At 44.4% G+C, this 23,693-nt stretch overlaps 1 protein-coding gene across 2 annotated transcripts in view; it reads left to right on the forward strand.

Moving 5' to 3' along the window:
• Nucleotides 1-23,693, forward strand: part of TRABD2B (TraB domain containing 2B) — a 417,779-nt gene that overhangs the window by 231,240 nt on the left and 162,846 nt on the right. For both annotated transcript variants that reach the window (XM_030573890.1, XM_030573891.1), the window contains exons 3-4: nt 1,406-1,552; nt 19,526-19,700. In XM_030573890.1, the coding sequence (XP_030429750.1) occupies nt 1,406-1,552; nt 19,526-19,700 (322 nt within the window). The remainder of the gene's footprint in view (nt 1-1,405; nt 1,553-19,525; nt 19,701-23,693) is intronic.

Below are 23,693 nucleotides of genomic sequence, written 5' to 3' on the forward strand. Positions count from 1 at the left end.
GGAGAAGATCCCAGCGAACTGACCTAAGTGGTGGTGTGTACCATTCAGAATAGTCTTGGTGCTATAAATGAGAGGAGATAAAACTGCAGGGAAACACAGGACTGAAGAGTCTTTGACTTTTAATAAAATAACCACCAGGGTTATAAAGCCAAATTATTTCTAGGAAACCCTCAAACCCTCCTGTAAAATCACCCTAGATTAGGGTCCTGAGCCATGACTGGGGTGCCTAAGAACTACGATAATACAAATAAATAATAAAGGTTCTATTAGTTCCACCTACTCAAATGTTGTTGTTCTTTCAACCATTCACTGACCATCTCCAGAACAGGCTCCTCTGTAAGGATCTTTGAAAACTGAGCTTATGCTCAGCAGTTCTGTAATCAGTATAAATCACCCCCAAGTCTATCACTAATGACCGTAGGTACATGATCACTCATTTAAACTTGACTGCCTTTTATGAGAGACAGAAAAGTATACAATTACATTTTTTTGTTAAGGAAGTTTTTTATTTCATGGCAGCTTGGATACTTGTGCATTTAAAGATCAAAACCAGTGAATGCTCCTGGTTGCTGAAGTTTCTCTGCTAATGCATTCCTATTGTATTTCCAGATCTGGGATGAGAAAGCTCAGTTAGCCCACTAGGGCAGTGTAACAGTTTGACATGACCATTTATTTTGCCAGAGGGGGAAGCTGAAAGGTTGCCCAGGGGCTGGGTGAGGGGGAAGCGTGATCGTATATTCTGCCTATTTCACAAGTGCCGGTTCCCCAGGGATGCTGAAGGTTCCTGCATGTTACTTATTAAACGACAGCAGAGATGCCCCAGAATACGCCAGCGTTTTACTACTAAAGATGTTGGGAGGCTTCTGAACTGCATCTCCTGAGAAGTTTCCCATTTAGCTTGGGCTTTGGATTTTAAACAGCTGGTGGGGAAGGCGTAGCTCCTCCCAGCTCAGTCCTCTTCCTTGGCAGAGATGATGGAGCTTCCCTTATTTTCAGGCCATCACTTTTGCAGTAAAGTGAACGGCAGATGCAGTTTAAAACTCTCTGGCTCACCTTGATTTTTCACGTGCCCCACTGCAGCCCCACTGAAATCATGCCTGTAGGCAGGTCTATATTTTATGACCTTGAGGAGGAGGGTGGCATATCCCAAAGCCTTCCCAGTTTTCTTTTCTATTCTAATCTCTGCATCCATGTGACTCTCCTTCTATTTGGAAAGGGATAAATGTAGCTCCTTCCTGAGCCACTCCTTTGGTTGGCCAGAAGGGGTCAACACAGAGCAGCCAGAAGCACAAGCCTCATCTGGGGCTGATAACGGTTCCTCTGCAATGCTGCTGCATTCTGCTGTTCATTCATGCTCTTGTGATCTCAGTCCACCAATATATATCTATTTTGTGTGTTTGTGCAGGTGCTGTTTGCTTTGAACCAAACCTTGCTACAACATGAAAGTCTACGAGCAGGCAGCTTGCAGGCCCCATACACTACTGAAGATCTCATCAAGCATTATAACTGTGGAGATCTGAATGCTGTCATATTCAATCATGATACTTCTCAGGTAAGGCCATTTCACAGCTGCCACTGAAGGCTAAGAGGTATTAGTAATTACGATGATGTTGATGCCCGTGTCATAGAATGCCTGGCCTTAAGATTTTAAGTAGAGGAGCTACTCTACGAGAATCCTTGATTCAAATGTTCCCTATACTGTCATGTGTTTGAAATCAAATCCCAGATTAGTATCTAATTTCTGAAATGGTCCCTGTCTCTATAACGGGACAGGTCAAACAGCCCCTAAACTTGAAAATCTGTATTTAGTTTTCAATTTTGCATTCTCTGCCCATCGAAGACTTAAAGTGCACCAGCTGTGTTCAAGAAAGGTCATTGCACCCTATCAGGGTAGTTATGTGTCCATCCTCACCACACCTCTGTAAGGTAGAGAAGTATTCCATTGTACAGAGAGGGAAACTGGGGCATCCAGCAATACTTGCCCCAGGCCACATAGGGAGCCTGTAGTAGAGCAAGGAACAGAATCCTGATTTTGTGAGTCCCATTCCGGCCCGTTGACCATAACCTCATCTTTCCTTACCCTATCCTTCTCCTTGTTTTTCCTGTGCCTCTTGCTCCTTTTTTGTTCTCCACATGTCCCTCATTTGTCCAGGGAGAGAATGGGTTTTACCTTTGAGTTGCATGCTTGGTGGAGGCGGGGATGACAACTGAAAAACTTTGCTAGGAGTGTGTCCAAACAAAAGATGGAGTGAATCTTATGTAAATAGGCTACAAGGCTAAAAAACTTCTCAAACATGCCATAATCCAAAAATATTATATGTGTCTGTTGCAGCCTTCCAGTCTGTGTTGGTCTTAGTTATCTGGTGCTAATAAAGACTTTCAGTGTAGCTGGATCCTCCTTTGCAGACCAGCTGATGGCTGGTGGCAAACTCTGAGACAATGTGCTGGTTTCATATGTATATGTTAATTTATTTCTCTCTGCTACCTGTGTGGAGACAGGATGTTTCTTAGGACATCGTCTACTGCTGCTCTGATGCAGGGTGACTTAGAACATTGGTCACTGGACTGGGACTGAAGAGGACCTTTATTCCTGGCCCTGACACTGACTGGGTTAACTTGGGCAAGTCACTGTCCCTCTATGGGCCTCAGTTTCCCCGCCTGCACAATGGTGATAATGGGACAGACCTCCTTGGTAAAGTGCTTTGAGATCTATGGATGAAAAGAACCATATAAGAGCTATGTATTATCATTGTAACTCCAACAGTGTGTGACCATCCCATCTTGGCTTGGTCATGCCTGCACCTGGGGAATAGATGAAGGGTCTGTCTCTTTCTTACATGTTGGCAACACTTGTATAGCTTATCATGCCATCTGAGTCCCACTGGGATGCAATTCAGTCATCTCCATGGCAACCACATATGATACCTTCAAGGGAGGACCATACATTGATAAAATGAACTAAGAAACACAGATCCATTTGTCAGTCTAAGCAGAGGTATCAGAGGCATCCTTTCAAGGCCTGATTCTGACACCTTTACTCCTCGTGGGCAGCAGCATACTGTGTGAGGAGTCACTGTTTCTCAGTGGAACTCTGGGCACTGGAAGGTGCTACTCAGCATGCATAAATGTGGTAGAATTGGACATTAATGCAGCAGTTCTAAAACTGTGTTCTATGGACTACCAGGACTGGAGCCCCTAGTAGAGAGCCATGCATTGGGAGGTTGGGGAAGAAGTGGTCCAGATGGGAACATTTCTCTACTGACATGGTGTGCAGAATGAAGGAGCTGGAGAACCAACGATGCTGCGTACCATTGAGAGGACAACCAGAGGCGCCATCTTTCTAAGTTGCTGGGGGTTGCTCAACCCCCACTCCGCACCAGACCCTGCCCCCACCCCGCCCCTTCCTCCAGCCCCAAAGCACCCATGGAGCTGGCGCCTATGAAAACAACCATAATAACTAGTTGTTGTTGTTTGTTTGTATTATCGTAACATCTAGGAGTCTAAGTCATGGACAAGGATCCCACTGGGGTAGGCTCTGTACAAACACAGAACAAAGATGGTCCCTGCCCCAAAGAGCTTACAATCTAAACAGAAGACAAAAAATGATGGAGGATACAAACAGCTATATGGGGGAGTTAAAAGAAACAATAAGGCAATTTAAGTCAGCATGATAGGCTGAGCTACCAGCACACCAGCTGCCTAGTTATTAGCTAGTGTTTCTGAAGACATCATGGTCAAGGGATTTGAAGGAGTGCAATGAAGTGACTTTCCGGATGTTAAAGGGAAGCTCCTCCGAAGCCTGAGGGGCAACATCACCCACTTGTTACATTTTTCGTCAGAAGTGGGAGTTGACCCTTTGATACTGAATGAGAAATGATAGGGCCTTGAAAGAGAATACAAGTAGCTTATGTTTAGAACTGTAGGGTTAGAAGGGACTGCAAGGGTCCCTTTGTGTGTTGATGTGTTAGAGAAGAGGGTATGAGTGAAGGGCTGCAAAGAGAGGATCACAAAGGTATTTGAGGTAAATACATGACCATTTTACAGATGGGGACCCTGGAGGCTCAGAGATAAGTTGGTCAAGGTCAAAAGGCAAGTGACAGAATCAGGCATAGAACCTAGCTGTCCGGATGTCCCGTCTTATCTTTTAACCACTATAAAACAGTATAGTCTCTCCAGCGATATATCCATGTTCCCCAGAACAATTTGCAGCTGTTCCTGCTGATTGCAGTGACACATAGGAACTCTGTGTGAATAAATCACAAATGCCTGTAACAGGCCTGCATTTTAGACTAGCGAGGAAGAGATTTTTTTTTTAAAAGCTCTTCTCCTTGCAAATTCTAGGATCAAATACCGCATTAAAAACATGCCATTCAGCATCAGGGGAAATAAAAGTTCCAAGCAACATCTCTAGCCAGAGTCCCACAGAGCAGGCAGTTAGAACAGATTAGACCACTTACAAACCAGGGAAAATTAAAATACCATAGAATATTCCGGGCCACATAGCAAAATGTTGTCAGTGGCAAAACTCTTGTTGACTTAACCGGGGACAGAATCGGGCCCAATACTTCTCTCTTGTGGTTTTATTTTTAAAGGCAGATTTGGATTTCAAGTGTTTCATAAATGACAAAAGGATGCACGTTGAACTACTCAGGGTAGCTCCAAAGCTTAGATTCTAGTTAGGTGCTTTTTTCAAGCACGCATGGAGATGCCATGTGATTTGGCTACCAAAATTAGATTAGCCTTTGTGAAGTATGTCTAAAACATATCCTTTTACTGGAGCACACGGGATTCTTGGCTTGAATTTAAGCAGTGTGGTTTCTGATGGCCTGATAAGTTTGCAACTTCCCCAGGATGTTATGTATAGAAGATGTAGGCCTACAAGTAGAAAAAGACTATACATTCCGAAAGCACAAGTATCATTACTTACATTTCTGGGTAAATGCTATATTTGCTAATCCTGGTGGTAGAATTGTTAGCATTTTTGGAAGATGGTACTGTTCTTCTGTAACATCTGACAGCTGGGGCAGGATTTCAGAGCTCTAGGCTAGTCCATGCAGCTGGTACTAAACTAAATGCACTGTGAAATGTCACCTGGAAATAAAACCGTATTGGAGAAAATGGGTTTTTTGGCAAGGCACTAGTTAATATCCAAGAGCAGTAATTCAGCTACCTAACATTTGCAGGTCATGCTGCCATGCAGAATAATAATTTACCCAAGATTTAGTTACAACCTGAAAGATGCATCTGGGTTTCTTCAGAGAGAGATCTGATCTACAGAGGAAGGATGGGCCAGTGGTTGGGACAGTGGAAATATGGGTTTAGTTTCCTGACCCATCTCACACTTCCTTGAGCAAGTCATTCAGTGTCTTAGTTTCCCATCTATAAAGTGAGGTGATAGTACTTTGCTACCTCTCGGGGATGTTGTGAGGATAAACCCATTAAAGTGCTTGTTGGCAGTGCCTTATGTAGATATGGGCCAGATTATCAGGTGGTATAAATTGGAAAAGCTGTACTGAAGTCAATGGCCCTATGCCGGAGTATGCCGCTATGCCAGGGCTTACTCCATAAGTGGCCATAGGGTACACTGGCTCAGGCTGTTAAGGGTTCTGGGCAGATAGTGTTCCCTCTTGCCTGATCACTGCTGTCTTTGGTTGCTGAAACTCATGGAGAGGGAGCGGCTTGGATGAAGAGAGCAATGCTGTGGAAAATGGCACTCCTGCCTCCAAAGCCCTACTCACGGGGATGGTAGAAGCTGTTTGCCAAAAACCATAAGATGTTCTAATATTATGACAATTATTTGACACCTAAGTAGATGATAGACAAACAACCTGTCTCCTTTGGAAACCTGGATTCAAACATGGATTACAGTGCAGTCTGGAATAAAATGAGGTCTCCATATCACAAAAGCACCCTCAACTTGTTGGTGCCAGCGGACACTGCTGCCCTCAGAAATGGAAAAGCAGAGGGTATTCCATGTTGGTATTGAGGTGCATTGCCCAGGCAGTATGGGACCTGCTGTGCTAGACTGTTAGATCAAACTGCAATTGAGAGTCAGGTTGCTTTGACAGAGCTGGGTGAGAGAACATGTATAGAATACTCCTCATTGCTATGCCATATCTCAGTAAATTCAGATGAGACCCTTGCATTCCCAAGCCCTAAATAAATCCGCCATAATATTCTTTATTAAATCTATTTTTAAAAAAGGGGAGAACCGCAAAGCCAGCCCTCCCTGCAGTTCCGTGATGCTGCCCTCTCTATGGGCAAGCACCATTTCTCCTAGTTCATAAATCCTTAGTTAAACTTAATAAAATTTAACAGGACCAAGCTTACTCAAGTAGGCTATGACACAGAAGTGGAAAAGGAAAAGTATCTCCTGCTTGTACCCCCTTCTTCTAACAATTGATCCTTCTGTGACTCTTTAAGTTAAAAGATTTATGGTGGACTTTCTGGGCAGAGAGTCAAAATGATACTGAAATGAAAATACTATGACAACAGAGATGGGGTAGGAATGTTCTGCTTTTGTGCTAGACTTTAAAAAGAAGTTCTCTTCCCCTTTATGGCAGAGTACTGTAGGATTTAAGGGAGGTAGCCCGACCAGATTGGATCAATGAAAGGAACGTGCAAGAAATCTTCTAGTGTAAAATGGAGATCCGCCTCTAGAGGACATTTCTTCCCACCCTCAGGCAGTTAGTACGTTGTTTTAAGATCTGAAGCCTCTGGGGTTTTATCCTTTAGTTATTTTCCTCCCAATCTGATGTAAGTGTGGCTTTTCTCCCTGTTCATATAAATGGAATAATACAGGTTTTTTTAATACCAATAAACTCTTTGGCTTCAGTGGTATCTTGTGACAGGGAATTCCACGAGTGAATTATGTCTGAATTTAAGTAGTTGTTAATGGCCAATGTGTGTTAACTTATTGTATATGAATTTGTGTATCAAATAATTCCTTTTGTCCATTTGAAATGTATTGCCTCTCAGTGTAATTGGATTTCTCTTTGCTCTTGTATTGAGAGAGGATAAATAGGAGGGTCTACTTTTCCTTCTGTCTGCCTTTCCATCCTACCCCCGTCATTACTGGCTTCCTATTTGCCCCTAGACTCCATTTCAACATCACATAGTCCCTCCTCCCACGTCTCCTGTCCGAGTATCCTCCTCCATTCTCAGCCTTCTCTTGTGTCATCCCCTGTGGAGCGCAATTCTGATCTGGCACCATCATAAGTCCCCACTTCTACACTGCATTTTGGAGCCAATTGCAGTTGAACTCCATCCCACTGAATAAAGTGCCTGTGCTGTTTTATGATGATGGCAATGCAATAATCATAATTTATGTTTATGTAGCACCTTTCCCACAGACGTGCCTTTACAAACTGCAAGCCTTACTGGGCCTTGTCCAAAGCCCATTGAACTCATTGGAGTGTCTTTCCACCGACTTGAATGGGTTGAGGATTAGGCCTGCACTGTGTAGCCACTCAGTGGGAGAAGTCTTTCCCTTGTATAGTGTCTGTGCACAGTTTCAGGCTCTGCACTGTCCCGAACAATAATAATTCACATCTTATATAGCAGATCTCCAAGGGCTTTACGAAAGAGGTCGGTATCATTATCCCCATTTCACAGATGGGGACACTGAAGCATGGAGACATGACATGACTTGTCCAGTGGCAGGAATAGACATCCTGAGTCCTGTGCTGTATTCACTAGGTCCCACAGCCCTCCCACTAGATTTCCCTCTAATCTGGCCCAGCAAATTGTGCAGCTGGCATTGTGCTGTGGCAGCATGCGCTGCACATCATGCTTCTGATCATATGAAATATAAGATGTATAAAATTTATGTCACATCAAAGGAGCTTGCCCTCTCTACCCCCAAAGAGAAAAGCTGCTGAGTGTCTCTGTACATCATGTTTGTTGTCTATAAATCACTTGGCTGTGTTACATATCTCTTGAAAAATGTTATCAGCGCATCCTGCATTTAAACCTGTCCTTTAAAATGTAAAGGTCCTGATAATTTGAATCACCTCATTAATTTGCCTCCGTTCTAGTGCTGGATAAATACAACTGAATATCTGGCTCGCTTCCAAAGCTAGTCAAGGAAAACTATCTGTGGAATGCCCCAGCTACAATAAATACACACTGTACAGCTGAAACCATTAGGTGGAGTGTTGACTGATAAGCAGGCCCCAGATTTGTCTGAGGAATGAAGTTTTATCAAGGTAAAAGAAAATAAATCTGCACACCAAATGCGCAGCTATTGAAACGGGACCATTTGGAATCATCTTATCACCTTCAGACATAAGCAACTTAGACAAGCTGGCACAGCATCTTGTCTTTCCTTCAAAAGGGATTACTCTTTCCAATGAAGCTCTGCACGGAGCACTGGGCTTCACAGGTGTTGACCCGAAGGAGCTCTGGTTCAGGTTCGAGACAGAGAATCCATCTTGGAGCCCTTGTGTAGACATTTGCACCTATTGAAGCCAGTAGATCTCCCATGATTGGGCCATTATGTCTAGTGACCAGAAAAGCTGAACTGAATTGTGACATGATTGCCCAGGACAGCTCATGCTCCTGAGTGTGACCTGAAGAGGCCAGCTATCTGCTTCTCTCTGCACTCTGAGGCAGACACTTTGGGGCAAATATGCTGTTGCAGAGTCAGTTCGGAAGCACCCGTGCTCTTTTGAGATCACAAGTTCTGCTTCATTTTGTGCCCGAATCAAAACTTTGGATCCTCAGACCCTCCGACTTTGTAGGCTTTTGGAACAAGAACCCAGAGCCAGAGCCAAAATGTGCAAAAGGCCTCTAATTTTTACAATGGGTCAAAGCAAAATACCAGATCTGAACAATCTCAGACTCTGGCGCAAGGCCATGCATGTGTTTTTTGGACATTTGGAGCCATATCCACAATTTTCAGCTTGAGGTCCAACTCTTTTTAATAGCATTGGTCCAATAAAAAATTTTTTTTCAGGGGCAAAAAAATTTACATTTCAAAATTTTCATCCCACAACTTTTGAAAAAATATTTTTTGTTGTTTATTTTAAACCTTTCAAAGTTCAGAATGTATTTTTTTTTTTTGGTTTGAGAAATTTTGACTAAGTCTACTTAGTACTATGAGACCAAACTTTAAAGAGGTGCTCTAAAGAGACAGAGGGCGGGCTTGCTACACAACAATGGGTTTCCCAGTATATCTATACTGACGTAACTAGTGGAGTTCTTCTCCTGGTATTTTTAAACCACCTCCTCGAATGATGAACTATCTCAGCAGAATGAGTCTTTTGCCAGTATAAACTGCATCTACATGGGGTTTTTTTTGCCAGTGTGACTCTCTTGGTTGGGGTGCATGTGTGGTATTTTGAGGGGCATGTTTTTTTTTTTTCCACGCTCCAAGCCAACACAGCCATGCTGGCAAAACTTTTTAGAGTAGACCCAGATTTAGTGTAAGAAGTCTTTGGAATCCAAGAGTATCTGTCAGCCCTGTATAAATTGCTCTAAAGCATTTGAACAGTCCATTGTTTTTAAGGAGCTGGTTTTATGAAGTTGGCCTTGGAAGGACTTATTTAATCCTACTTGTTCAAGTGAAATGGGAAGGACTTATTTGTTTTATAACTATATTGTGGCTTGACTATGGGAGATGCTGTTTTTCTTTTGTCTTGTAGCCAGAGGACATTTTTGTCACCTCATTATAAAAAAATAAGAAGAAAAGAAATTAAAAGAAAAGAAAGAGAGAAAAAAAGGCATTTGACTGCCCTGACTTGGCAGGATTAGAATTCATGCATTCCTCAAAAATGACCAGAGTTCCACATGTTCCTTGAACACTGCAGGCCAGATCCTCAGCTGGTGTAAATCAATGTAGATCTGTTGTATTCAATGAAGCTATGCTGACTTACATCAACTGAGAATCTGTTGCCTAGATTTTAATCACCTTGGGGACAGATGTTTATAGATTAAGGTCAAATCCTGTGTGGATTTATACTCTATGCAACTCTGTCTGCCCAGAAACTGGTCATTTTGATCTATCTGGGGTAATACCATTGATTTCAGTTGTTTCTCCTGGTTTCCACATGTAGAATTGGAGAAGAATCAGACCATTTTGGTTTTTGGGAGACCATTTTGAGCATTTCTCTTCAGGGAAAGGGAGTTTTTGTGACTCTTTGCTTCCTTCATTCCCCATCCTGAAATTCTAGGGCAAAATCCTGGCCTGGAAAAGTACTTGCCAATCTTATATCTTCCAAGAGGTATCCTCTAGGGTGTAGCAGATGTTTGTCTGGCTGCCTGGCTGATTCTAATTGAATTGGTGCAAAGTCCTGGGTTTCATTAGAACAATTCATGATACCAAAACTCTCAAAACTTTATTAAGCTGCAGATGTTCCTGGAAGTGAGCAGAAGAGACCAGTTATCTTGTCCTTGCTCCACTCTAGGGCCGGACACTTCTGGGCAACTGCCATCCTGTTGCAGAGTCAATTCAGATCCCATGCTCTGGTGGGGTCATAAATTCTACTCTTCCTGGACCTGAATCAAAACTTCAGGTCTTCAAATCCTTCATCTTTGTCCAAGTTTAGAACAAAAACCCAGATCAGGAGCTGAAATTTGCAAAAGGCCTGTAACTTCCATACTGGATCCAACCAATGTACCAGATCTGAGTAATCTCACTTTGGCTGGGTGACGTGCGTGTCTCTGTGTGTTTTCAGCTCTGATGTTGCCCTAATCTATAATTCCTCCTAGCCTGCATTTTGATCTTTGTTTTTTGTGGAATTTGACAGACCTCTCACAAACTGGATCTTTTGGATTACACTTTTGTTGTTGTTGTTTTTTTTTTGTTTAAAATCAGGTTGCAAACTTTATATAAATATCCAGTCTGGCCACAAACACTGTAATAACATAAGAACGGCCATACTGGGTCAGACTAATGGCGCATGGAATCAGTATCCTGTCTCTGACAGTGGCCAATGCCAAATCCTTCAAGAGGAATGAACAGAATAGGGCAATTTCAAGTGATTCATCCCCTGTCATACAGTCCCAGCTTCTGGCAGTTGGCAGTTTAGGGACATCCAGAACATGGGTCTGCGTCCCTGACCATCTTGGCTTAACGCCATTGCTGTATCTGTCCTCCATGAATTTACCTAGTCCTTTTTTGAACCGTTACTCTTTTGACCTTCACAACATCACCAGGCAATGAGTTCCACAGGTTGACTGAGCATTGTGTGAAGAAGTATTTCCTTTTGTTTATAAACTTCCTACTTGTACAAAACAGATATGAAAAAAAACACACAGCTATTTTCCCTTGAGCCCAGACAACACCTATTCATGAAAAACCATCCTAGCCTGAGAATTTGCCTGTATCCTCTATCAACCAGCTGTTCTCTCAGTTTGTAGAAGAGGGTAATATGAAAAATACCTTTTGGAAAAAAAATCCTGACCACAGGTTCCTTGCTTTATTGCCACACTCTTTCCTTTGATCAGGATCCTCACTTGGGAGTCTTGGCAACTCAGAGGCAATGGTTTTAGTGTCAGAATAGCAGAAACTTTTTGTCAAAGGAAACAAAGGGTTTTGAAGAAAAATAGAAAAACATGAACTTTTCCAGATGTTTGTAGCTTGCGAGGGTTTGCCTTAACAGTCATGACTTGGGGGTTTTGAGGGGATATTAGTAAGCATTAGGGGTTACCCTCAAAACTGAAATCTAACCCTCTATTTGCATATGCTGGAGGCTTGTCATCCTTATTCAATTAATACATGAATCCCAGTAATCCACCCCTAAGTATACACTGCATACTTGGGTGAAGCTTGCAGAAAGGGGCTACGCTCCTTGTTCTGACTGTGTTTTGTTAAGACTTCTTTAATCAAAACACTCATTCAGATAGGGAGGCCCGGCTGCATATTTTGGCATCGCTACCAAAAGGGGGCGGGGGCCGATGTTGATTTCTTTTTCCTTCAAGTGCTTGGAAAGTGACTATTTAACTGGTGTGGAAAAATAAATAGAAAACATACACGGAGGTCATGACTTCTGCAGGTTCATTGAAAGCCTTTAAAAAGGAATAAACATCTCCCCCCTCAAGGTGTTTGTGAGACTCATGGCCAATGTTTGCAGCCATTCCCCCCACTCTCCCTGTTAAGCTTAAATTCATGACAGTGGGGAGGGGGAGATGGGGGTTGGTTCCGGTGCCCAGTGTGAGCAGAAATATCATTAGACTTTCTGCAGTCCCTATAAGGTCACAACTCCAACCCTGAACAAGCTAACTGTTCCACTCTGGGTACTTCTGCTGGGGTGGAGCACCATTGACGTCGCTGGTGTTTGGTGGAGGTCTTGGGCTCTACCCATACAGGGCTCCTCCTAGGATCAGAGCCTGCTGGAGAGGTGGGATCAGTCCAAGAGCTGACCTCCTTCTCCCCGGACCCCCTGGCAGAGGGATGAATTGGTCTGTGAGATCTGTCACGTTCTGCTCCTGGAGAAGGAGTAATTGAGCATTGAGTTCCCTCCCCAGCTCTTCCTGCCATCTGCATTCCAAAATATATTCGAGATTTCTAAATCTAGATGTTTCAGTGCCACTAAGAGGCCAAACGAGATGAGAGCAGTGTGGGTTAGTGGCTGGCACACAGGCCTGGGAGTCAGGAACTCCTGAGCTCTGAGCCTGCCACGGACACTGAGTCCTAGAGTTCCCCCTTTCCCCACAGCAGCTGCTGCTCCCTTCCTCTCTCACTCCGTTTCCCACTTTCTCTTGTCTTTCTCTCTCTCTCCCTCCTTCCACCTCTGTATCCTCCCTCCCATAGGGTTCCTGGTGGTGCCACTGAGCCCTGCAACACCAGGGTCATCGGAGCAAGGCCTTCTCCTCCTCCTCCTCCTTCCTTGTTTTTCCCTGCTACTGCTGTCTCCAGGGAAAAGGGACACAGATTTACTAGCCAGCCTGGCCTTCAGCTGCTTTTCAGCTGAAGGGGTGGGGCAGGATGAGCTGACTTTGCCGAAGAGGCAGAGAAGACTGAAAATGTGCCCCTTGCTAGTGGAATTTGTTCCCCCAGCCCCATGAAAATGGATGTCGGCCTGCACCACACAACAAGTTTGAAACATCTGGTCTCAATAGCGGCACTGAGAGAGTTGAGCTGCCCAAGGAGCAGAGCTAGGAATGGAACCCACGCTGTATGACTCCTCCTGCCGTTCCCGACTGGCTAGGCCATTTTGTCAGCAGAGGAGCAGGCAGGTGTCCCCTCTACTTTGCAGTACTGCCAGGTCACTTCCTGCCTGAGGTGGTGTTCTGTGCTGGGTGGGTGTGTGGGACTGAAATCTGATTAGCAGAATCATGAATGTGTTTAGTATTTTGAGATTTCTGGTCAATGCAAGTACCGGGCTAGATTTATGTGTCATGTTAAGCCTCCTATAAACCTCTCCAGCAACCTGTATGTCAGAAGATCCCCCTGGTGGGAGCAAGCTGGCTTACTTGCTCTGGCTACGCCCTCTTTCACCTCCAGCATGTCCTGGATACGTCCTAGACACCTCCCCCGCTGCTTGCTCAGGCCTTTCCCCAGTTCTACACAGCCCTGCACGGTGCTTAACCGCTTACAGCTGTGCAAAGTGGGTGTGAAAAGCCACCTCCCGTGTAAATAGAGGCATAGGATGAGACCTAGTCCAGTATCTAAATGGTTACCAGTACCAGATGCCTGAGAGGTAAGAACCTCATGCCAGGCAGATGTGGGATAATCGACCCCATCCTGCTTAAGGGAGAGCAGTTTCTGAGTGAGATGAGGGAGTAAGTGCGCTGATTTCTCTCACTTTGCCTAGAAAATCCTTTCACACACCTGTTAGGCTTCTGGTATTTTATTTTTCCTGTTAAAAGTCACTAATAAATGGAGGATTTATTGGGCTGGTGGCAGGGCGTTAATCTGCAGCAGTGCCCTGGGCAGCACACCAGTGTGCATGGCTCCTTTACGGTTTCCTCTTTCTCCATGTTGCATAATGACCCAGGAGTTGATCTGTTTGGAAGCTGCCAACTTTGGGCCATACCAGATTAATTAGCCGCCTCTTTCCTTGGCTATTGAGGGCCGTTTTGGAAGGAAACTCATGGCTCCTGGAGCAGAAACGGTTGAGTCAGCAACAGTCATCATTTCAGCAACCACAATCCCATGTCTGCTTTATCCTTCTCTTGGCTACTCTTATGCTCACAGTCCATTCGGCGTGCACAATTGGAATTCTTCACATTACAGGCTAAAGTAACCATAGATTCTTCGGCCAGATGTTAGAAATGTCCATAAATCAGAGGAGAACAGGTGTCTTCCAACTCCAAGTAGTATATTTTGTAGCACTGGAGTAAAAAAGCAATGCCCCATTGACCTTTGTTAGCAGTAGAGTCCCTTCCCTGTATAGGCTGTGATAACATGACTTAACGTCCGCCTCTTGCTGAAAAACACTGGTATGAATTGAGAGCAGCTCAGCTGGGCTCAATTTGAATCTTACATACTATGACAGGTTGGCAGCCTTTAGAACTCTCCCTGGGGTTTTTAGAATCCTGTTTGAGCAGCATTGTCAATTCCTGTGCTTTTAATCGAAGTCCTCCCGGTGCTCGGTGTTTTGCGTAAGGCCCTGGATTTCAATATAGCAAGGGTCTAGCCTTTACGTTGCAGAGAAAAGCTAGGAAATGTGACATCTAAAGGCTCAAAACTCAGAAGCCAATAAAAAGTGGTGATCTTTTTTTAAAAAAAATCTCATACTCCTTAAGCCAATCTTTATGATTTTGAAGGGCTTGATTCATAATTTTTTATCTCACTGACTTGGCAATACTGCGTACGGATGCAGGGCTCCTCTGACGTGTCCTGTTAATTGAGGAAGGAAGGCCTGTGGTTAAGACTGGGACTCAGGAGATCCATGTTCATCAATTCCCTGTTCTGCCACTGACTTTCTCTGACTTTGGGCATGTCACCTAATCTCTCTCTGCCTCAGTTCCATGACTGTAAAATGGGGATACCACGCGAGTTCTCTGTTTAGATTGTGAAGTGTTTGGGGCAGGTACTGTGCATTACTGTGTTTGTGTGTATACATATGTATGTGTGTGGTGCCCAAATGGTAGGAATCAGGAGTTTGAACCCCACATACAGGTGAAGTGGGATTACTGCTGAGCCATAGTATAGGTGAATTCAGTTAGCTTTCAACTAGGCTATAAAGGGGGTTGGAGGAACCTCTCTGAGGCAGAAAGAGGGAACTAGCATCTGGGACATAGGTTCTTCAGGGAAAACCCTAAGGACCACCTGGCCTGGGGAAAATGCTTAGTCTGAGGTTTGTGTTTGAGTGTTGTACCAATAATGCCCCCCTCAGGAAAGGGAATGTATGGTCTCCATAGTGCATACATTGGCAGCAATGACACTTGCATAGACACTGGGATGTCTTCAGTAGGGTTCCTCTGTCTTGACATGGGGGTAACTGAGAAGAATTTTTGGGTCCCTGTCCCATTTTCATTTCTGGGGCTCGTCCTCCCGAATCATAGATGGAATAAAGCTTGAAGGGCAATAACCCTGACTCACTCCTCATCTTCACCCCACCAGTCTCACCCACAGCTCAACCCAGGTCAGAGATGTTCCTGCATTAACATCTAACGGGAGCCTGCACTCTTTGCACTTGACTGATATACGGAAACCCAATTTCCGTGAAAACCTTTGGGTCAAACTCATCTGTGACTTTAGAAAGGCCTGATTCTGATTTCATCCGTACTGGTGCAAGGCTACTGACCTGAATGGAGTTAGTCCACATAGAGTAACTAGAGCAGGGGCCAAATAGGGTGTAAGTAGTTTAGGAAATAGATCTAAATGTAGCATGTTTCAATAGTGAAAATCGCACCATGCTGGTGTTTGCTGGGCCTGCTTTTGATTTTACACTAGTGTGAATCAAGAGAGGCTCCATTTGGTGTTCTACAGGGGTAGATGAGCTCAGGAGTAGTCATTTCTATTGTGGCAGGAAAAAACAACTAACTGGAGACTGTAAAAAGACCATGAGTATAGGTTGGGCTGCTTTGTTTTATTCACCAGTGAATTTGGCTTGACGTGTCTGCACTTACACGTGTCTGAGGTAATTGTTTTCAGGCCGTTTGGTAAATCTCTGATTCTTTGTGTCAGTCCCAAAACACCTCTAAACATTTAAAAAAACAAAACAAAGACAAAACACTCCTGTGAAAAAATGTACTTCAGTGTTTATAACATCTCAGTTCCGTCATGGCAGGAGCTAGGCCAGTATCCCTCTCTGTGTTTTGCTTCCCGATAATGATACTGCAGGACGTTGTGCTAAAGTAACATGCTTCCTCTGTCTCAGTACAGATGTGGAGACCAAGCTGGCATTCTGAAGCTTTACGCGAAGGCTTTTATACTGACCGCTGTGGTAGAACCCAGCTTATTTCTAGATAACCTTTATTGTCACACAGGCCTAGGGTGACCAGATGTCCAGATTTTATGGGGACCATCCCGATATTTGGGGCTTTGTCCCACCCCCTGTCCAAATTTTTCACACTTGCTGTCTGGTCACCCTACTCAGGCCTGTAACCTAGGGATCTTCTTTGACTCAGATCTCTCTCTAGTTCCTCGCATCCAGGCGATGGCTAAATCTTGCTGCAGAACATTTATCCTCACAACACCTCTGGGAGGCAGGCCAGCGCTATCGTTCCCATTGTACAGATGGGTAACTGAGGCACAAAGAGACAAAGTGACTTGTCCAAAATCACACAGGAAGTCTGTGGTGGAGCAGGGACTTCAGAGCAGGTCATCTAAGGGGAAGGGGAGAAATAAAACCCCCTTGAGTTACATAAATTCTGCTGGCATAATCGCTCATGTGCACAGTGCTATGTTGGTGGGAGACGCTCTCCCGTCGGCATAACGCTACTACATGAGTTCTCATACAGTGGCACAGTTGTAAAGACTCTGTAAGCCTATGAGTGAAGACATGGCCTTAGTCTCGGGCTTGCGTCCTAACCATTGTGCCATCCTTCCTAAAGCTCCCACTGACTTCAGTGTTGCACAGCCATGGCTGCAGAACCCCAATAGTGCAAATTCTTATGTACATGCATAACTTTATTTGCATACCTTCTGACTGGGAGTGTTCACCTGGGTAGAGCTACACATGTAGGGAAGCGCTTGTCTACACATGAAAGTTAATCTGGAATAAAGTAGAGTGTGAATTTAAAATGAATTAACTACTCCATGTGTGGATGCTCTGACTCTGGAAGAAGAGTGTTGTATTCCCCTTGAGTACCAACTTTGTATTCAGCTGGCCAGAAAAAAACAGTGTGATCACAGATTCCAAAAGTATTGCTGTCACACCATACTGATCTTGGGCTGTACCCCATTCTGGTGCCCACCCCCAGATCAATAGGACTCCCAGGAGGCTGAATGCTTTGCAAAGGCTTCACACTCAGTTCCTACTTATCTCCTGCAAAGAGCGCTCTCTCCGCATATTGCTTGACGATTGGTTTCCTGAATATCTAAATTCTGCTCGTGTAGCTCAACAGCAGGGATCGAACCCAGGATTCTCAGCATCTGTCACTACTGTTTAAGGCTACAGAAGCAACTTGCTTAGCTAGTAGCCTGTTCTCTTCTAGCAGCTCAGCCAGTAGAGGGGTTGGCGGCATAGTACACATGCATGCACCACTAGGTGGAGCTATATCTACTTTATCTTGAATCCAAACAAAAAGTCTTCATGGGCCTTCCAGGGAACACTTAACAGGGGGCCATCCAATCCCCTTGCTGAATTCTTGAGGTTGCGCTTTTACAATAACAATTTGAAAAAAAAAATTAACTCTTGACAACGGTTAACAGCTTGCTAATTGCATGCAACTGTTTCTTGAGTTCCTGATCCCTGTCTGGTGGTTAAGGAGGCAAACGGCTCCATAAATCAGCAGGAGCAGCTGCCTCCTTCGAGCCAGGCATGGCATATGTCACAAACTGTAGAAAGGAACTGCGATACTGGAAGAAGTGGGATGATTAATGGAGCAGACGCCAAGGCTCGGAAAGTGCTTGCACTACTGTGTGTAGCTATGCATACTTCAATCATTTATCTTCTCTTCTCGCCCTCCCCCCTCTCTTTCCCAAGCGACAGGGCAGTCATGTTAAGTGCAGTGGCCATTAAAAATAGAATAATTTACAATGTGCTTAAGGACCCAGCATGGTGTTGCCAGTGATGACTCTTAAATGTGTCCCTTCCTCTTGTTCTTTGGGAGGAGAATGGAAAGGGAATAGGAAACCCAATGCTTGATTTTAAATGACTGCTCTGGCTTCAACAAGCCTGTTCCAGCTTAGGAGAAGAAAATCTGGGTCCTTTTGTCATCTGCTGTTTGATCCATTCATTGTCATGCCAGGCGGGCATCTTGGGTGAGATGAGCAAAGGATAGTTTAATGACAGGCCAAGAGCAAAAAATTAAATACAATTAACAAGGTAATGTGTATCTTCATTCTACTCAGCTGGATTATAGTTGGGTCTATGCAGGTGGGGTGGAAATATGATGCACTTAGCTTTCTGCGTGGGCCAGAGCTTCATAAAATCACATATAACCCTAACCCCTAAGTCCTTGTATTTCCTGGACGAGTGGGCAAGGTTAGCTCTAGCATCAATGCTAGGCTTGCCAAGCGGGTAGAGTGACGGGGTCCACCATCTGACATAGCCGATCCTGCATCAGTATTTTGCATATGGCACTGATGGACCTGCTCTGGAGACATCTTAACTAATTCCAGATCAGGATCTGTATGCTTATATACGGCCTTTGTTTCCTTTGGGCAATGGGTGGAGAAGAGAGATTTTTCCAACTTCTAGGTACTGTGCCTTCAGACATTCTCAGCTCTGCCAAGATATCATTTCATTGCCCAATTCAACTTCTAAAAGCTCTCACACCTCTGGCTAAGCTCCATTGTTCTGATACCCATTAAATATGGAATCTTGGTGTACAAGGAAATACAAAGGCTTGTAATATTTATGTAGAACCAATTGATTTATGGCTTTCCTTTACAGTGGAGAGCCAGAGGCAGAATGGCCATTATTTACTCAAACCCAGTCCAGGGGATAGGAATCTTTGATGGCCTTTGCCTCTTCCTTGAGATCTGAAGCTGCTGTGCCTTTCATTCTTGTAGCCAGAAACTTTTTTTTTTTTGGCCTCTCCAGCATCCTCAGATAGTTACTCAAAACAAACACAAAACGAGTCCAGTTTTGAAATCCAGTGAAATTCTGTTCATTTTTTGTCCTTCTCTTTATTTTCCAGTTTCACATTCCCCTCTGCACTTCCCAGTTCAGTCCCAGACCAGTAAAAACGCCAATATTAAAAAGGCATGTTCTTGGGGAATTTCCTGCAATCTGACATGGGTTGCGCACCATGTCTGCAGTGGCGGGAAGTTTGGGCAGTTTAGATAATCTTGGGTTAAGATTCCAATGTTAATTCCAGTTCATTTGGAATAAAGTAGCATGCTGGATGCTTGGAGGTTTAGCTGAACCAGCTCAAGTTTTATTTCATGCTCTCCCGTCCCAAGCCCCCGGGTTTCCCTCTGTCTGCCTTTGTATCTAAACTGCAGTATTTCTTTCCTTTGCAGCTCCCTAACCTCATCAACACAACACTTCCTCCACATGAGCAAGTGACGGCTCAGGAGATAGACAGCTACTTCCGACAGGAGCTCATTTACAAGAGGAACGAGAGGATGGGGAAAAGAGTGATGGCCCTTTTAAAGCAGAACACAGACAAGAGCTTCTTCTTTGCCTTTGGAGCAGGTATGGAACAAAATACCCTTGTTCGTTTGTTTACTTATGTGGACAATGTAATTGAAATCAATGGGGAGGGGAGGGTTCTTCACTGCAAAGCCTGGCCTTCAGTATAGAAATCTTCCTCTTGGGAATCTCATTTGAAGCAGAAGATCCTTGCTCCCTGACCTATTTCAGGACCTGGCAGTGATGTGGATTGAAACATAAACTCTTTGCTCTTACACAATTTATTTTAAATGCCAGCATATGTTCACTTATTGTTTCCCTCTTATTGTAAATCTGCTCATTTCTTAGAGACTGAGTCAGGACATTCTTGGACTTTACTAGTAGATTTGATACATGCCAGGCTACTTAGCGGCCTTTCAAATCATCGCAGACTATCTTCAGTGTTCGTGCTCCGGTTTGCTCCAGAAAGGGACTCGATACAGTAAAGATGCCTGCAATGGATCGCTACAATATATACCACTGCCTCCGTTCTTTTTTGAATATAGTAGAAATGTTTCTAAGGTGAAAACATTTATCTTTCTAACTTCTAAGGCCCCAATTAAGCATGTATTTAAAGTTAAGCCAGTGCTTCAGTCCATTGATTTCAAGGCAGTTAGCGATTGCCATATTGAAAACCAATAATTGATTCCTACTCTATGTTTTCTTGCTCTTAGTCAATTTATAATCCATGACGGAACTTGGCCTCTCACCCCATGACTCTTGCAAAGGATGTTGGCAAAGGCCACTCTTGCAATCCTTACTCAGGCAAAGCTTTCATCAGCAGAAATTTTGCTTGAGAAGGATTTCAAGATTTGGTCCAGACCATCCGTTATTCATTGTTACGACATGGACACTGTACAAGAGTTCACCAGGGCTCGACTCTCTCCAGGGCGGAGGGGAGCCACGCCGGCTCACTACACACTGATGGGTTGAGGGAATTAGTCCGGCCTGGGGGTCTCCTCCGGTAGCCCTTGCGGTAGCCAGCTGAAAATGTGGTTAGTCTGTCCCTGGCTTAGGTGAGGCAGCAACTGCTGAGTCAGGGGGCTCAGGCCGTCAGACAGGGCTGGGTGGTAACAATAGTCATAAGCCCCGGCCCTAGGTCAAGGCGGGGCAATAACCACTGAGGCAGAGTGCTCAGGCCCTCAGGCAGGGCTGAGCAGTAATAACAGACTCCGGTCTCCTCAGGCCAGGGAGAGGGGGAGTCTGCCACCTCGGAGTTGGGTGGCAGGGGGGACGCAGGCCCTCCCACTCCACTGCGTCCCAGCCCGGGGCCCTAGCAGCGGGGGAAACTCGCTGCTGTGTCAGTGGGGATCCTGGCCACAACACACTGACATAGGCTCTAGCATAGTGCTGCAGACAGACTGGGGTTGGCTGCCCCCAGGCTACTTCCATACTCCCCCTCGGGCCCTACCTGGGTCCTGGCATTGGCCTCTGTGGGGTCCAGGAGCATGGGTTCGTCGTGGCAGGGGTTGGTCGGCATGTCCAGCAGCTCCTCTGGAGAGTGGGCACAGGGTAGCTCCGGCAGCTCCCCGGGATAGCAGGCACAGGGCAGCTCCAGCAGCTCCCCGGGATAGCAGGCACAGGGCAGGTCCAGCCAGTCTGGGCAGCCGCCTCGGGCCACAGGAGCTTCCCAGTCTCAGGCTCCCCAAGGGACGTCTGCTCTCTCCGGCGGCTGGGCTCCTACTGAGCTCTGAGGGCCGGCCTTTATAGTTCTGGGTCGCCACCTGACCCTTTGAGGGGCGGGCTCAGAGCTCCCTAGCTCCACCCACTCTGGCTTCCGGATGGGCTCTTCCTCCTCTGGGGCGGAAGGGAGCCACACCGCCTCACTACAGACACATTTTGATTTTTTTTTTGCTCAGTGCATCTAGACTGAATTTTCTCTGGCCCTTCTACTCTCCCATTTCTTGATGTTTCTGTATCTTTAGAAATGAGGAGTTTTGCCTAGCTCTTCTTGTGGTAGGAAAATGCACTTTTTTAGGGAGAGAGAAATTGAAAGGGATATGTCAGCTGTTTAACAGAGCAAAAGTGGTAGAAGTAAAACTACACAAACAGGTGCTTGCCACACATCTCTTCCTAGTAGTCATGGCTGAACAATGAATGTTCAGATCTTTTGTTTAACATCCAAAATTGACAATCTGAAGATTATCCAAACTACTTTAATTGGGGAAACTGGGCTAAAAACTCTGCAAGGAGACAGGTTTCCCCATGAAATTTTCACGACTGCCTGGTTTTGACTGTGTTAGAAACAGCCTTTGTCTCTAGGCTTCTGCATCCAGTTCTGTCTGCAGCCAGAAAGAACAGATGCATACAAAGGTTTGGGGAAAATTTCTGGTTGATTTTCTTTTTTTAATTTAATTCAAGTGTCAGCTTCCATTCTTGCAATTCCTTTAGAGGAAACACAATAGCTCCTCACTGAAACAGTGTTTATTATGCTGCAAAAGATGAGCTGTTCCATCCTAAAAGAGGATCTGCCCAACTTTTGTGCTCATAGCTTCTGGTAACTTTAATCAGCACTTGATTGATTATTTGCAGAACTGAATGAAAATTGGATTGTTTTTCCTATGGGAAAGTCCAATAGATCAACTTTTTTATTTTGTTGATTTTTTTTTCTTCAGAACAAAAAGTTTTGAATAATTTCCTATTGGAAATGTTTGTTTCGGTGTGCTTGACCAAATGGAAACATTTTTTGTTTCAAGTTTACCATTAAACTCTCTCTCTCTAAGGTCCCAAGGTGCCTCTTGGGAGTTGTAAATCTGATGCCACAAGTCCTTATTCTTTCTAGGGCTTGGCTCTAGGGCTGATGTACAGCTCCCATGATGCACCGTGTGGCTTGGTCAGAGGTCACAGTGTATTATGGGAGGTGTAGGTCAGCCTGCCCATAGGAGATAATGGGGCATGAAGCACCTGAACTACAACTACAACCTGATTCAGGTTGGTGCAGGTTGGTGTCAAAATGACTTTATACAAAATATTTTGTTTCAATTTGTCCCAGTGGAAAATACATTAATAATAATTTAAAAAAGTTAAAACCAAATTTTACCATGGAAAATTCCCAATGGACTCTCCGTGTCTGTTGCCCATTGAGCCAATATGTTTCTCTGATAGAAATGGCCTAACTTATGCACCTCTGTGTAGGTTAAGATGGGTCTGATGTGCTCGGCCTTGGGAGCACAAGTGGACCACAAACACAAGGAAGTCTTTCTGTCTCCCTAAATGGAAAACAGATGTTGTTTGTTGAACAGCATTTTTTCAATAATGCGACAAATGAACTGGCCTCCAAGGAGTTTGTTGTAGATAATCTAAGATATGGCAAAGACAAGATAAAAGACATTACTATTGTCTCTTGTTACAAAGATGTTGCAGGCCTGACAACGAAGATGACTCAAATATGATAGAAGTGGTTTGGAGGTATTCAGTGGTTAATAGCAAAGATATGTCACTTCCTGCAATTGTCTGTAGATCATCGTTGGGCCAATAATACATGGAAGTGCCCTCATCCTACTTGTGAGATTACTAAAGTTTAATTATCCTGTAAAGAGGAAATGAGCAGCTGTGAGGACAAACATTTTAAATAGAGACAGCCCTTAGGGAGGGTCTTAGATTGGAATCTGGAACCAGATTAAGTAATTAGATTATTCATTATGAATTGTGTTATGCAGTTAATTATATTAACTAGATATGATCAGACATGGGTTCAGAATACAGACAAGAGTCTGTAATTTAGGTTCAGTGGTGGTGACATCTTGAGAACTGTTCTCTTGAGCTTTTGGCCCCAAATGATGGAAATCTCATGAGATCAGCTCTTCTCAGGAGACTCTGGCGAAGTTGTTCTGGAATTCTTCTCATGAGATTTAATCCAAATGGGCAAGTAGTCCCCTTTCAGTTTTGGATACCATCTGGAAATAAAACACTATAGGTGAGTTCAGATCCATGAGTTGGGTCTAAATCATCAGACTTCCTTCCTGAAATTCCTGGAGGGCTGAATTTGAAGTTCTGGTTTTGGTTGATCTTGCCTTT

This window comes from Gopherus evgoodei, chromosome 8, assembly GCF_007399415.2.
Source record: "Gopherus evgoodei ecotype Sinaloan lineage chromosome 8, rGopEvg1_v1.p, whole genome shotgun sequence".
Classification (NCBI taxonomy): Eukaryota; Metazoa; Chordata; order Testudines; family Testudinidae; genus Gopherus; species Gopherus evgoodei.